This window comes from Neovison vison, chromosome 14, assembly GCF_020171115.1.
Source record: "Neovison vison isolate M4711 chromosome 14, ASM_NN_V1, whole genome shotgun sequence".
Lineage (NCBI taxonomy): Eukaryota > Metazoa > Chordata > Mammalia > Carnivora > Mustelidae > Neogale > Neogale vison.
In genome coordinates this window covers 115,892-128,349 of record NC_058104.1, presented here as the reverse complement: position 1 = coordinate 128,349, position 12,458 = coordinate 115,892, and the positions used below count along the sequence as shown (strand labels likewise).

General features: G+C 65.2%; 1 protein-coding gene across 5 annotated transcripts in view; it reads left to right on the top strand.

The window, feature by feature from the left end:
- The window catches only part of TSC2 (TSC complex subunit 2), a 31,934-nt gene that overhangs the window by 17,038 nt on the left and 2,438 nt on the right, over positions 1 to 12,458 (top strand). The window contains exons 20-35 of one of the 5 annotated variants that reach the window (XM_044234124.1): positions 862 to 984; positions 1,383 to 1,517; positions 2,132 to 2,321; positions 3,125 to 3,218; positions 3,387 to 3,489; positions 3,732 to 3,826; positions 4,981 to 5,109; positions 6,455 to 6,619; positions 6,859 to 7,011; positions 7,111 to 7,223; positions 7,695 to 7,907; positions 8,817 to 9,020; positions 9,564 to 9,632; positions 10,846 to 10,982; positions 11,431 to 11,930; positions 12,145 to 12,220. In XM_044234124.1, the coding sequence (XP_044090059.1) occupies positions 862 to 984; positions 1,383 to 1,517; positions 2,132 to 2,321; positions 3,125 to 3,218; positions 3,387 to 3,489; positions 3,732 to 3,826; positions 4,981 to 5,109; positions 6,455 to 6,619; positions 6,859 to 7,011; positions 7,111 to 7,223; positions 7,695 to 7,907; positions 8,817 to 9,020; positions 9,564 to 9,632; positions 10,846 to 10,982; positions 11,431 to 11,930; positions 12,145 to 12,220 (2,499 nt within the window). The remainder of the gene's footprint in view (positions 1 to 861; positions 985 to 1,382; positions 1,518 to 2,131; positions 2,322 to 3,124; positions 3,219 to 3,386; positions 3,490 to 3,731; positions 3,827 to 4,980; positions 5,110 to 6,454; positions 6,620 to 6,858; positions 7,012 to 7,110; positions 7,224 to 7,694; positions 7,908 to 8,816; positions 9,021 to 9,563; positions 9,633 to 10,845; positions 10,983 to 11,430; positions 11,931 to 12,144; positions 12,221 to 12,458) is intronic. The other 4 variants (XM_044234123.1, XM_044234119.1, XM_044234121.1 and 1 more) reach the window with 4 other exon arrangements.

Here is a 12,458-nt window from a genome sequence, read left to right as displayed (position 1 = left end):
TCCAGGGGCGCTGGGACGGCTGGGTGAGGCAGAGAGGTAGGACAGGTTCTGGGGGTCAGGAACAAGCAGAGCCTCGAGGTAGAGTGGGTGTCAGCGGAGGTGGGGCTAGGGCCTTGAATGGAGTGGAGGCCTGTCTCTGCAAGGGGGCCGGCGGGAGAGGCGATGTGGTCAGTGGCGTGCCACTGTGGGCCCGGGAAGCCCTCGAGGGCCACAGGCAGGGGAGCCTCTTCCTCTCCCTGTGGGCACCAGGCGTTGGCACTGAAGGGGGCTGTCGGGTACTTCTGGGAGAGGTTCCAGACCTGCGTCACAGGTGGGATCTGGGGAAAGGTTTTCAGGACTCACGGCCACATGTGTTGCTGATGGGCGGTGGTCTCCCCACCGAGCTGGGGAGGGCTGGCCAGGGAAGGTCCACGGGGGCCACAACCACGTCTTCCTTATCGCTGTGGCCCTCAGTGGATTTTGGTTCTGGAGTGGGTCCCCGGGCTTGTGGATTATTTTGGAATACGTGCTGCTTTTCCTTTTGAGATACAGGTTTTTTACTCAGTACACATTCATGGTGCTCTGGACGGGTCTCAGTCAGGGCTTGTGGCTACGGCGTCCTGGGCGGGCGTCCTGGGGGTCCCCATCAGGCGCCCAGGGAGGGCAGGGCTGGCGTGGGGAGTCCAGGGCCAGTTCAGGGCAAGAGGCGGTGCCGCCGGGCCTGGGCCTCCTGCTCAGCCTGGCGTCTGGAGGGCGCCACCGTCGTGCCGCGGGGCACTTCCTCAGAGGAGCACGTGCTCCTGCAGGGACAGAGGGGTCGGGAGGCCACGCAGCTGCCAGGCTGCTGACAGCGCTTCGGCTGAGCGGCTGCTCCCCCTGCAGGAGGCGGACTGGAAGGTGCTGAAGCTTGTGCTGGGCAAGCTGCCTGAGTCCCTGCGCTACAAGGTGCTCATCTTCACGTCTCCGTGCAGCGTTGACCAGCTGTCCGCTGCCCTCTGCTCCATGGTAAGGCCGCCCACACCGTGGGGCCGCCGCCCGCGCCTTCCCGCCCCGGCCCCCCGGGCCCGGCAGGTCAGGTGCGGACACACGAGAGGGCAGTCCCGCTGGGAGATCGTGCCCCTGGGGCCCTGTCCTCCCTTCCCCGTTCGTAGGCCTCTGTGCAGGGCTCTGGCTCGCCCTCCCCGTGTGCTGGCTTGATTCCTCTCCCTCGCCTTCCTCACTGGGCTTCCTGGGCCAGGCGCGTCCATCTTGGATCTGTCCCTGGCTGGTGGGCGCTCCCATGGGTCTGACAAGGCAGACCCTCGGCCAGACAGAGAGTAGGAAGGCCCCCGGGCTCTCGGCCACCCTGCCGGTCGCCCTCACCTCACTGACATGCAGCCTGCTCCCTGAGCCTCGGCCTTCAGCTTTCAGGTCCCAGGACCCTGGAGCGGCTCCGAGGCACCCCGGAAGGCTTCTCCAGAACCGACCTGCATCTGGCGGTGGTTCCAGTGCTGACAGCACTCATCTCGTACCACAACTACTTGGACAAAACCAGACAGGTATGGAGCGGGAGAGGGACAGCGGGGCTGCTTTGTGGGGTGTTGGCCTCAGCCGGACGGGCCCAACTTTCTCCACAGCCCAGGTCGGGGGTGGGCCAGGGAACACGTGTGGGGGTGGGGCTGGCTCCAGGAAGCGCAAGTCCCCTGTGGGGCCCTGAGCCGCGCGCTGCCCTGGTCTCCCGTGGGGCGCGGGAGTGCTGTGTGCATGCGGGAAGCTGCCCGGAGTTCAGTGGGCCTGGTGGCCTTGTTGTGTTGGGCAGAACCTCCCCTGTCATAAGGCCAGCCAGTTGGTGGGGGGGTTCCCATAACCAAAGGGTTCATGGGCCTAAGGAGTCCTGTCTCCAGGGTGGGCTGAGGTGCCAGGGGGCCCGGCCGGTGGTGGTGGCTGGGAGGCATCAGGAAGCCCCTGACCAGAGCTGCCCACTGTCCAGTCTCCTCAGGACAGCTCGGCTCCTGGTGCTGCCCTGGTTTGGGGCTCAGGGACGAGGCAGTAACCTTCCTGAGTCTTGGTCTTATCCCCTGTAGAACGTCCTAGAGTGGGCAAGGGGAGAGCAGCGTGCGGGCAGGGCTGGGGTGCGGTTGGCTGGGTCTGAGGCACCGGCCCTGTCCCGCAGCGGGAGATGGTGTACTGCCTGGAGCAAGGCCTGATCTACCGCTGTGCCAGCCAGTGCGTGGTGGCACTGGCCATCTGCAGCGTGGAGATGCCAGACATCATCATCAAGGCGCTTCCTGTGCTGGTCGTGAAGCTCACTCACATCTCAGCCACGGCCAGCATGGCCGTTCCTCTCCTCGAGTTCCTGTCAAGTGAGCGTGCGGCTCCGCACATGCCTGTGCACACACGGGCGTGTGTGTGCCCGTGGTGGGGTGGATCCTCGGGGTAGCGGCTGTCACGTATGCCACCTTCGCTGACCTCATCTCATGACCTCTCTCGGGAGATGCCTGGGCGTGCTGTCTCCACGGGGCACGTGGGCTGCGCCATCCTTTCTGGTCCCAGGGCCTTCGCGCCTCCTGCCTGAGCCTTGAATGCTTTCCTTCCTGGCCTTTAAGCGGCCCGTGCCGTTCTAACCCTCAGTGTCGGTTTAAACGGCACAGAAGCCTGTCTTGCCGGATGTGGGTGTCTGTCCTCAGCCCGGCTCTCGCAGCCTCGTGGTGCTTCCCCTCAGGGCATGTACTGCAGCTTGGACGGGCTTCCTGGGGCTCAGGGTGCCCGCTCACCGCCTCGTTCCTGGTATCCGAGTGCATGTCTAACCCTCAGTGGGGCAGTGACAGGAACAGAGCAGGGCCACTGGCACTTATGCAAAGGGACACGTGGGCCCTTTGCTGGATGTTTTTCTGTTCATAGCCTTCTAAAGATGCGGAAGCCGCATCTAGCTCAGGGGTCCCACGACCGTAGGATGCTGGTGAGGTTTTGCATTAGGGACCAGTTTACGAGCTCTTGGAATAGAGAACCAAGGGGAAAGGGAAGGTTGCGTCCACGGGGATGTGACTTTCAGTCCTTCGCAGTCCTCTGAGGTCAGGAGGTAGCACAGGTCCCTGGTGATGGTGGGGTGGGTTTTTGCCTCTCCCACCCACCCACGCCCCCTCACCCACGTGTCCTGCCCTCGCAGCTCTGGCCAGGCTGCCTCACCTCTACAGGAACTTTGCGGCGGAGCAGTACGCGAGTGTCTTTGCCATCTCCCTGCCTTACACCAATCCCTCCAAGTGAGTGCCGGCCCGCGCCTCCTGCTGTGGCCTGGGCCAGCAGAGAGCCGTGCTAGTCCTTTACCTCGGACGGGCCTGTGGCATTAGGGCCTCGCTTCCGTGCTCAGCCCCGGGCCCGTCGGCCTCGGGGCCCCAGCAGAGCTGCAGTCCTTCTCTTCCCTCTTACAGGTTTAATCAGTACATCGTGTGCCTGGCCCATCACGTCATAGCCATGTGGTTCATTAGATGCCGCCTGCCGTTCCGGAAGGATTTTGTTCCCTTTATCACTAAGGTAGGCCAGCGGAGCCCAAATCTGTTGTCGAGGTGGGACCTGCTTCTCCATTGGCTGTCCCGTGGCCAGAGCGGGGAGATGGACAGGGAGCGAGAGGTGGGTGGCGTCGGGGGGCTGCGCTTGCCGCCCGCACCCTGCCAGGACCCAGCGCCCTGCAGGTGTGGAGCCCAGGCTCCTGGAGGGAAGAAACACAGGGTTCAGTCCCCGATGGCTGATGGCTCAGGTCTGCTCCACTCTGCCAGGGCCTGCGCTCCAACGTTCTCCTGTCCTTTGATGACACCCCCGAGAAGGACAGCTTCAGAGCGCGAAGCACTAGCCTCAACGAGAGGCCCAAGAGGTGCGGGCCTGTGGCGGGAATGGGGCACAGCGGGGCAGGTTTGCAAGCGTGACCTGTGACCGATGGCACACACGGGGTCTGGGCTGGCCTGCCGCCCTGCGGGCCAGCCAGTTGCCCTGAGAAGTAGCTGGGGGATGTCCCTGTGCAGACCGTGCTGGGTGCCAGGGGGTCCTGGCTTGGAGCCTGCAAAGGCCCTTAATGCGCTCACATAGCTGGAAGAGCTGCTGTCCCCACCCAGCCGGCCTCTGTGGCCCATGGTATTGCGGAGCCTGTGTGCTGGGCTGGGGCCAGGCCTGGCCTGCCTGAGACCCGGGGGCAGACGCACAGAGCTGGGAGTTGGGTGCTAGCTTGACTCCACCGGATGGGCTGAGGGTTCCGTGAGGACTGTGGTGGCTCTAGAGAAGCCAGATCCCGGGCCTGGCTAGGGAGGAGCTCTGGGCCCAGAAGCGAGCCCAGCCCCAGGCCGAGGCTGCCTGTCCTCCCGAGCTTGCTCTCCACCCTTGCTGACCAGGGGCCATGCCCCTCTGGACCATCACAGCCGCTTTGCCAGGTCCGAGAGAGAGCTGTGCTAGGCCTTTTGTCTTGTTCGCATCTCATACGAGCCGCAACTCCTCTTTCTGTGCCCGCCTTCCCACCCAAGCTTTGCAGTTCTCCTTTGGTGGAGAGACGGCATTTTCCAGAATGACCAGGTCAGTGTGACCTACAGTCCAAAGCTGGCTTCTCCAGCTCCCAGTAGCTGAGCGCCAGGGGCCCCGAGCTGAGAACCAGCCCTTTGAGCGGTGACCTCCAGGGCCTCAGGGCGTCCTGGCCCCTGAGTGGGGTGGGCGGGGCTCCTGGTCAGCACAGCCTGGAACCTGCCGCGTGTCACGCTCCATACGTGTTCAATTTGCGCTAATGTTCTTTGTTTTGGTTCTGTGCGTGAGACCTGACTTTTTCTTAGTCATGTGTATGAGATGTATTTTCATGCTTTTTTGTTTTCTGTTTCTTTCCCCTGCCAACTGGCCTCTGGCATGGTTTTTTGTTCATCTCACCCGCGGGCTCTCCATCCTGACCCTGTGGCCTGTGACCTTTCCTCCTCATCCCTCCAATGGCTTGTTCTCCCCTCCTGGGAGCTGGGCTCTCTGGGGCTCGGGCCCTCCTTCCTCTCCTGGTAGTTTGAGGATAGCCAGAACCCCCAAACAAGGCTTGACTAACTCTCCACCCGTGAAAGAATGCAAGGAGAGCTCTGCCGCAGAGGCCTTCCGGTGCCGCAGCATCAGTGTGTCAGAGCATGTGGTCCGCAGGTAGTGGTGCGGCGGGCGGGGGGCTGCGGCCGGCGGGGGGGGGGGGGGGGCGCGGGGGTGTGTGGCGGGCGGGGGCACCCGGGTGGCGGTGCATGGGGCTGCTTGCATGAGCTCGTCGCCTGCCCACGCCCTCCCTGGCCGGAGCCAGAAGAAAGCCCCGGGGGCGGGTGGGCAGCCTTCGGTCAGGGGGTAGCCTGGAGGGGCGGGTGGAAAGGTTGCATTCTGTCCCTGCGTCCTGGCGGAGCCCGGGTGGGCTACACGGCGCGCTCAGAGGCTTGGCTCAGAGCCTAGAGCAGGGCTGGATCTCTGAGAGAGCCAGGCGTCTGGTGGCCGCTGCTCGCGGGGCTGGCCCCGGAGGTCAGGGTTCTTTGCGAAATCGAGTGACGCCCGTGCAGGCTGGGTGGGAAACATGTTCAGGGTTCAGCTTTCCTATGCTTTGCAAGTGGACTGTAGCCTTGAGCTTTCTTCTCGTGGAGGATTGCTTCCTGTCATAGCCAGAAGGGAGCGCGGGGCTGTGTACAGAGCAGTGGGCGTGCGTGCGTGGCCGCGGTTGCTTTTCCCTGCCTGGGTGTGTGAGTGTAGGCGCGGGCTCTGGGGGTCACTGCTTCACGCGGACCAGGCCAGGCGGCACTGAGCTGGGCGGGGGGCTGTCTCCTCCCCAGGAAGCCCCTCAGGCCTGGGAGTGCGAAGCTTGGAGACCCACTCCTCAGCGCTGCCTGGCGTAGGCTCTGGCCTCAGGCTGGCCTCTGCCGAGTGGGGTCTGACTTGGGGCAGGGGAGCAGGGGGCGGTCGGCTCTCTTCTAGTGAACTCTAACACAAGCCCAGCTTGGCAAAGGGGCTGTGAAATTCCGTATTACAATTAAACCTGCACGAGCCTCTTCTCCTGGTCACTGGGTGCGTGCGGAGCCTGGGGGGGCCGAGTTGAGGGGAACAAGCCGCACACAAAGCCCAGACCCTCCCTGTCATCAGGAGGAGGCCCTGTGGGCAGAATGCAATCTCGGTGTGTCTGTGGTCTTTGTGTCTCTGCATGACTAAACTGTCCGCCGCCAAGCCATCCCCTAACTCTCCTGTGCTTCGGTGAGGGGACGTCGGTCTCGTCTGTACCCTGTCTCCTGAGCCTCTGCTCCGACGAGTGGGCCTGGGTCTCTCCCGTGAGGCCCTGCCCCTCCTCTCTGGGTTGATGTGTCCGTGTGGTCTGCCACGGGCTGGCTCGACTGGGTGTGCGCCCCGGTGGGGGGTTTGTGGGTGTGGCCCTCCCGGCACTTGCATGCCTCGAGCTTTGGCCCCCGGTGGGAGATGAGTGGCCCCGGCCAACCCCTGACCTCGCCGGGGCCCCTCCCTCCAGCAGGATCCAGACGTCCCTCACCAGTGCCAGTCTGGGGTCTGCAGACGAGAATTCGATGGCCCAGGCTGATGACAACTTGAAAAATCTCCACCTGGAGCTCACGGAGACGTGTCTGGACATGATGGCCAGATACGTGTTCTCCAACTTCACAGCGGTCCCCAAGAGGTGCGGGCTGGGCCCCGGGGCAGGGTGGGAGGCTAGCGCCTGGCTCCGCTTCTGTGACCGTACTTGGCAGTGGTGTCAGCAGGCCAGGCGGGCCCTGGCCAGGCCTCATGTGTGCGGTAAGGCCCCACTCCTCTGAGGGCCCCCCACGCCGCAGTCCACACACCTTTGAAACCAAGATGCCTGTTGTGAGAGCCCCTGGCAGCTGAGGTGTCTGTCGGCTGACGCTGTTGTCCTCTCAGGTCCCCTGTGGGAGAGTTCCTCCTGGCTGGTGGCAGGACCAAAACCTGGCTGGTTGGGAACAAGCTTGTCACCGTGACAACGAGTGTGGGAACTGGGACCCGGTCGCTGCTGGGTTTGGACTCAGGAGAGCTGCAGGGAGGCCCAGAGTTGAGGTGACGGCGCCTTCTGTCCCCTGCCCGGCAGTCCTTGGCGGTGGCTGTCCTGGGTCCAGGCACCTTGGTTACGCTCTGCACGGACCCTTCTGTCCTCAGCACTGATGCTGGTGTGCACGTGAGACAGACCAAGGAGGCGCCTGCCAAGCTGGAGTCCCAGGCTGGGCAGCAGGTGTGCCGCGGGGCCCGGGATCGCGTCCGCTCCATGTCTGGTGAGCCTCGTGGGTCCGCACACTCGCAAGGACTCCTCAGAACGTGGGGGACAAGGTGGTTGACCTCAGGCCTGTCTCAGTGCCTGAACAGCTGGGATATTGTTTCTGTGAGCCCTCGCCACGGCTGTGTAGCAAGGGGCATGCCTTCCTGTGACTGGTCTGGGGCCCCCTCATGGCCGTGGGTCTGTCCCTCGTGGCTGGTGTTTGCTGCAAGCCCTTGGCTCCTCTGGTCCTCAGCTCAGCTCGCCCTTGGAGCTTCTCTTGCTGCAGCAGGGATGAGCTGTGGTCCAGCCGTGGGGCCCCTTGCTACTGCCCCGGGTCTACTGAGGCTGACCCCCTATGAGGGCCGTGCCTGGGGAGGGCTGAGCTACCACTGGTCGCCGGGCCCTGGGCAAAACAGCGGGTTCTGGGCTGGTGGCTGTGCGGTAGGCAGCTGGTGGTCACCAGCACTCCTGCCTTCCTCTTCCTCAGGGGGCCACGGCCTTCGTGTGGGTACCCTGGACACTCCAGCATCCCACTTCGCAGGTGGCCCCACTTCCCCGGGTGCACAGACGGCACCAGCCAGCAAACCTGAGAGGGCGTCAGCGGGCACCCAGTTCCCAGCACAGGAGAAGACGAGCCTGGCGGCCTACGTGCCCCTTCTGACCCAGGGCTGGGCAGAGATCCTGGTCCGGAGGCCCACAGGTACGGAGGGGCCTGCGCTCAGCACACTGGGGCCACTGCCACCTCACGGTGAGCACGGGACCGCCCCCTGCCAGGACTCCAGGTACCCGGGAGTGAGCAGCAGGCACGCGGGCCTGAGGGAGCCCCTGTTCTGGGACTTCTGAGCTTAGTGCCCAGAGGGGAATGGCGAAGAGGTGATCCGGGCGCCTGAGCAGGGGGCCTCCCTCCCAGAGCGCTGCGGCCTGGGGGCGTCAGCCACAGACATGTGTCTCGTACGCCCGGAGCCTGGAGTCCCAGGTCACGGCGGCAGGGCTGTTCGCTCCTATGTCCCATCTCCTCTTCTTGGAAGAGCCCTGGGGATTTAGGAGCCATCCGCATGGCTCTATTTTATCTTAATGAGCTGCTTTCTGAGCTGCTGGAGTCTGGGAATGTTGGATAGATGAATTTTACGGGACAGAATTGAGCCGATAATGAGTATTGCAAGAATTTAGGCCAAGGCCCAGGGCCTGAGATCTGTTTTGGGCACAGCGTGGTGGGCAGTGACAGGAGGGGCTGGATGGCAGGCCCTGAGGAGCCTTGAGTGCGGGCACAAGGGCCATGCGCGGGTCCTGGCTCCCGTGGGGGAGCAGGCAGGGAGTAGGCGGGAGACCAGAGGCCCAGGCAGGGCAAGAGGCGGTGGGTCAGGACTGGAGAATAGTCAGTGTGGGAGGTTGACTGCAGGGGTGGTTCCTGGGCCTTAGTGGGAGAGGGACAGAGCCCAGAAGGCCCCCCACCCAGGCTTCTCTGTGCAAGGTCTGAGGCTTTGCGAGGCCTCCTTGGAGCCCGGCTTGGGCACAGGAGCTGCCCTGGGGTGGAGAGTGGTGTCACCGAGGACCATCCTGCTCGCGCATGCGGTGGGTGACCAGCGCACGGGTGCTGCCCGCCCCCTAGGGAACACCAGTTGGCTGATGAGCCTGGAAAACCCTCTGAGCCCCTTCTCCTCGGACATCAATAACATGCCGCTGCAGGAGCTGTCCAACGCGCTCATGGCCGCCGAGCGCTTCAAGGAGCGTCGGGACACGGCCTTGTACAAGTCGCTGTCGGTGCCGGCGGCGGGCTCGGCCAAGCCCCCTCCACCCCCGCGATCCAACACGGGTAAGTGCCGCCGCCCCGGTGGGGGATGCGCCTGGCCGGCTCCCTGAGCTCTCCTTGCTGCCGCCCCCGCCTGGAGACATGGTGCGGCCCTGTGCACCCCGTGCCCGGCACCGTCCTCGGCGTGCCCGGCACCGTCCTCGGCGTGCCCCGGGGCCCAGCAGGGCAGCCGCACATGTGCTGGGGTCTGGGATTGGATGCGCCAAGTCCAGCCGGAGCCTGCCCGTGTGTGCTCGTGCCCTCACCCGGAGGGGCCAGTGCGCTCCCTCCGGCCTTGCCTGTGGCCTCAGGTGGCGCTTGGAGGCCCGGGAGCTGTGCTGGTGAGGAGGAGGGGTGCGCCCCACGCTGCAGACGTCCCCGGCAGCCGCACAGAGAGCCGGGAGCCTGCGTGGGCTGTGAGCCGCCTACTGCTGGCCGGACGCCGCTGGCCCTCCGCTCTCTCCCTCCAGGCTCGGGCTCTGTGCGGGACTAGCGCTGCCTTTCCTCTCTGCTCGACTGTGCGTAGTCTGTCCTTCTGCTGACTGGCCGCTCGCGGTTTCCTTGCAGTGGCCTCTCTCTCCTCGCTGTGCCAGTCCAGTTGCCGAGCACAGCTGCACAGGGGCGTTTCCTGGGCAGGTATTCTCCCATCTCTCTAAGGAAGATGCTGTTTGCCGCAGAGAGTCCCTCTGCCTCGTCCTCGCTGCCCCCGCCGTCCCTCGTGCGGCCATCCCTCCACGACTCTGCCGGCACCGCTCCTCGCCCCCTGCCCCGTCCCCTCCAGAGCAGGGCCCCGACTCGCATGGGGACATCTGTGCAGGATGCCTGTGCTTGGCCGGCGGGCCCCTCTGCCCTGTGCCCTGCTGGACGGGCCCTCGCGGCCCCTTCTTCAGGCCTCGGGAGGTGACGTCACACAGCTGAGTCGCGGACGGTCTTCGGGGCCAGCCTGGCCCTGGGGCTTAGCCGGGCTGACCGTGCCCTGGCCTCTGGTGGTCTGATTGGCTTGGACCCGCAAATTGGGCTGTGTGTGAATCACTGGGGGCCGGCCCATCACCTCCGGGCCCTGGCGGGGGCAGGGGCTTGACCCACATGGCCCTCTGGCCCGCCTGAGCCCCTGTGTGTGCGCAAGAGCCGGTTTGGAAAGGGCAGTGTGCAGACGGGTCCTGGCGGGTGGCTGACGGAGTGCACGTGTGCGAGGGCTGTGCCACCGCGGGCTGTGCTAACCCTCATGGCTCGTCACCCCCACCCCTGCCCTGACACTGGCACAGGAAATGCTGCTTTGGGGCATCCTGGCCTCGGCCCTCCTGACTCTGAGTTTGGCTTGGGCTCCGAAGGCACGTCTCTGCTTTCCGGGTTGGGCTCCCCCCATCTGTGCGTGCTCAGGGCTTCCTCCTTCGTCACGCTTCGCCTCAGGTCCAGGCAGGGCAGAATCCCGGCGTCCTGTTGCTGGGAGCCGGCCCCAGCGCACTGCTGTTCCTGAGCTCAGGCCTCATCCGAGGCGGGGCTCCTCCCTGGCGGGGGTCAGTGCTCCCTTGCCCGTCTCCCCCACTGGAGCAGCAGGGGCAGGTTCTTGGGGTCCTGGGATGCAGATCCCGGGGGCTGTATGCCCCCCTCGTCACCAGGCTGGGAGCCTATGTTGGAGATGCCCGGTGTTGGGGGCCGCACTGCGCCCCTCAGAGTGCCCTCCTGCAGCTGACTTGGGGTGCGGGCAGCTTAGAGCCACAGGCGAGGCAGGCCTTGGGTGAAGCTCTGGCGGGGTCCCCCGTGCCCTCTCGGGGAGAGGCTCGTACCTCAGGCATGTGAGCTCCAGGGGCCGGGCCAGCACCTAGTAGCCCCGTCTGTGTCCTCTCAGACTCGGCGGTGGTTCCGGAGGAGGGGAGTCTGAGCGAGGCTCGTTTGCCCACGGAACCCACGGAGTTGGAGGACTTTGAGGCAACGCTAGGCACAGACCGGGATCGGCGTGGTGGCCGCGCTGAGGCTTACAGTAGGGTGAGTGCCTCGGGGCACTGGAGCTGCTGTGGGTGGGGGGGTGCCCTGGAGGTGGGAGAAGGGCGCTCTGGGGAGGGGGCGGGGCTTCCCTCCAGGCTCCATGGCACACGGACTTGCTCAGAACTTTGGCGAGTCTTTTGCACGCAGTTTTCTCATCTGAGAAATGGTGAGCCACCCTGCTGCTTTTGTTCCGCGTGGACCGTCAGGTTTTCCAGCGGGCCCTGCAGGGTGGCAGCTGCTCGTCCTTGGTGTCCTTTGGTTTGGAGATGCCGAGCTCTGCTGCTCACCAGCGGGTGCCGTCCTGGGGGAGAGGGTGGGACCGGCCGCTTGCTGTTGAGGGGCTCTGTGGCCCTGACTGGGGACAGGGGGGCATCATCGCCTCCACGTGAACCCCTGATGGGTGTGCTGGTTCTTCCTGATGGGCGTCCTGTGCACTCCTTCCTGGCAGTCATCATCAAGCTCCAGCCAGGAGGAGAGGTTCCCCGCAGAGGAGCCCGCAGCTGCCGGAGGGGTCCCCATCGAGCGGGCCGTCTCTTCCGAGGGCGCCCGGCCTTCTGCGGAGCTCCCCTTCCAGCCCTCCCAGCCTCTCAGCAAGTCCAGCTCCTCGCCCGAGCTGCAGACCCTACAGGACATCCTTGGGGACCCTGGGGACAAGACTGATGTTGGCCGGCTGAGCCCTGAGGCCAAGGCCCGGTCCCAGTCCGGGATCCTGGACGGGGCAGGTGCCTCCTGGTCAGCCCCAGGTGAAGAGAGCCAGGGCCGGGGCCCCACACAGCCCGAGGGTCCCTTGCCTTCCAGCTGCCCCCGCTCCCCCAGTGGCCTGCGGCCCAGAGGCTACACCATCTCTGATTCGGCCCCGTCACGCAGAGGCAAGAGGGTAGAGAGGGATGCCTTCAAGAGCAGAACTGGGGCCTCCAATACTGAGAAGGTGCCCGGCATCAATCCCAGGTGAGCCTTGCCCTCCCGGGCTGGAGCTGCTGGACAGTCTCCGGGACGATGTGGGGCCTGAGGGACCCCACCACAGGCTGGGCTGCAGGTCCACGTGGCCTCGGCGCTGTGGCTGGTTGGAGCCACAAGAAAGGCTCAGGCCTGCTGCTTTGTGTGTGGGTGGACGGTACCGGCCGTGACCCTGACCTGGCCCTCCCTGTCTCTTCCCCTGCAGCTTTGTGTTCCTGCAGCTCTACCATTCCCCGTTCTTTGGTGATGAATCCAACAAGCCCATTCTTCTCCCCAATGAGGTGGGTGGGCGCGCCTTATCTCCCCCGCGGGGCCCTCTTAAGCCCGAGTGGGGGGCGCCTGGGGCTGCCCTAGCTCTCAGCAGTGGTGCCCATGGTCCCAGCCTCAGCTCCCTGGGGCGCCCTGGGGTGATCGGCCCCGGTGTGGAGAGGCCTGCCTGCATGGGGATTGAGCTGGGGCTGCAGGGCTGGTGGCAGGGGATGGCCTCCGCCCAAGGCTCAGGCAGGGCTCTGTGGCTAC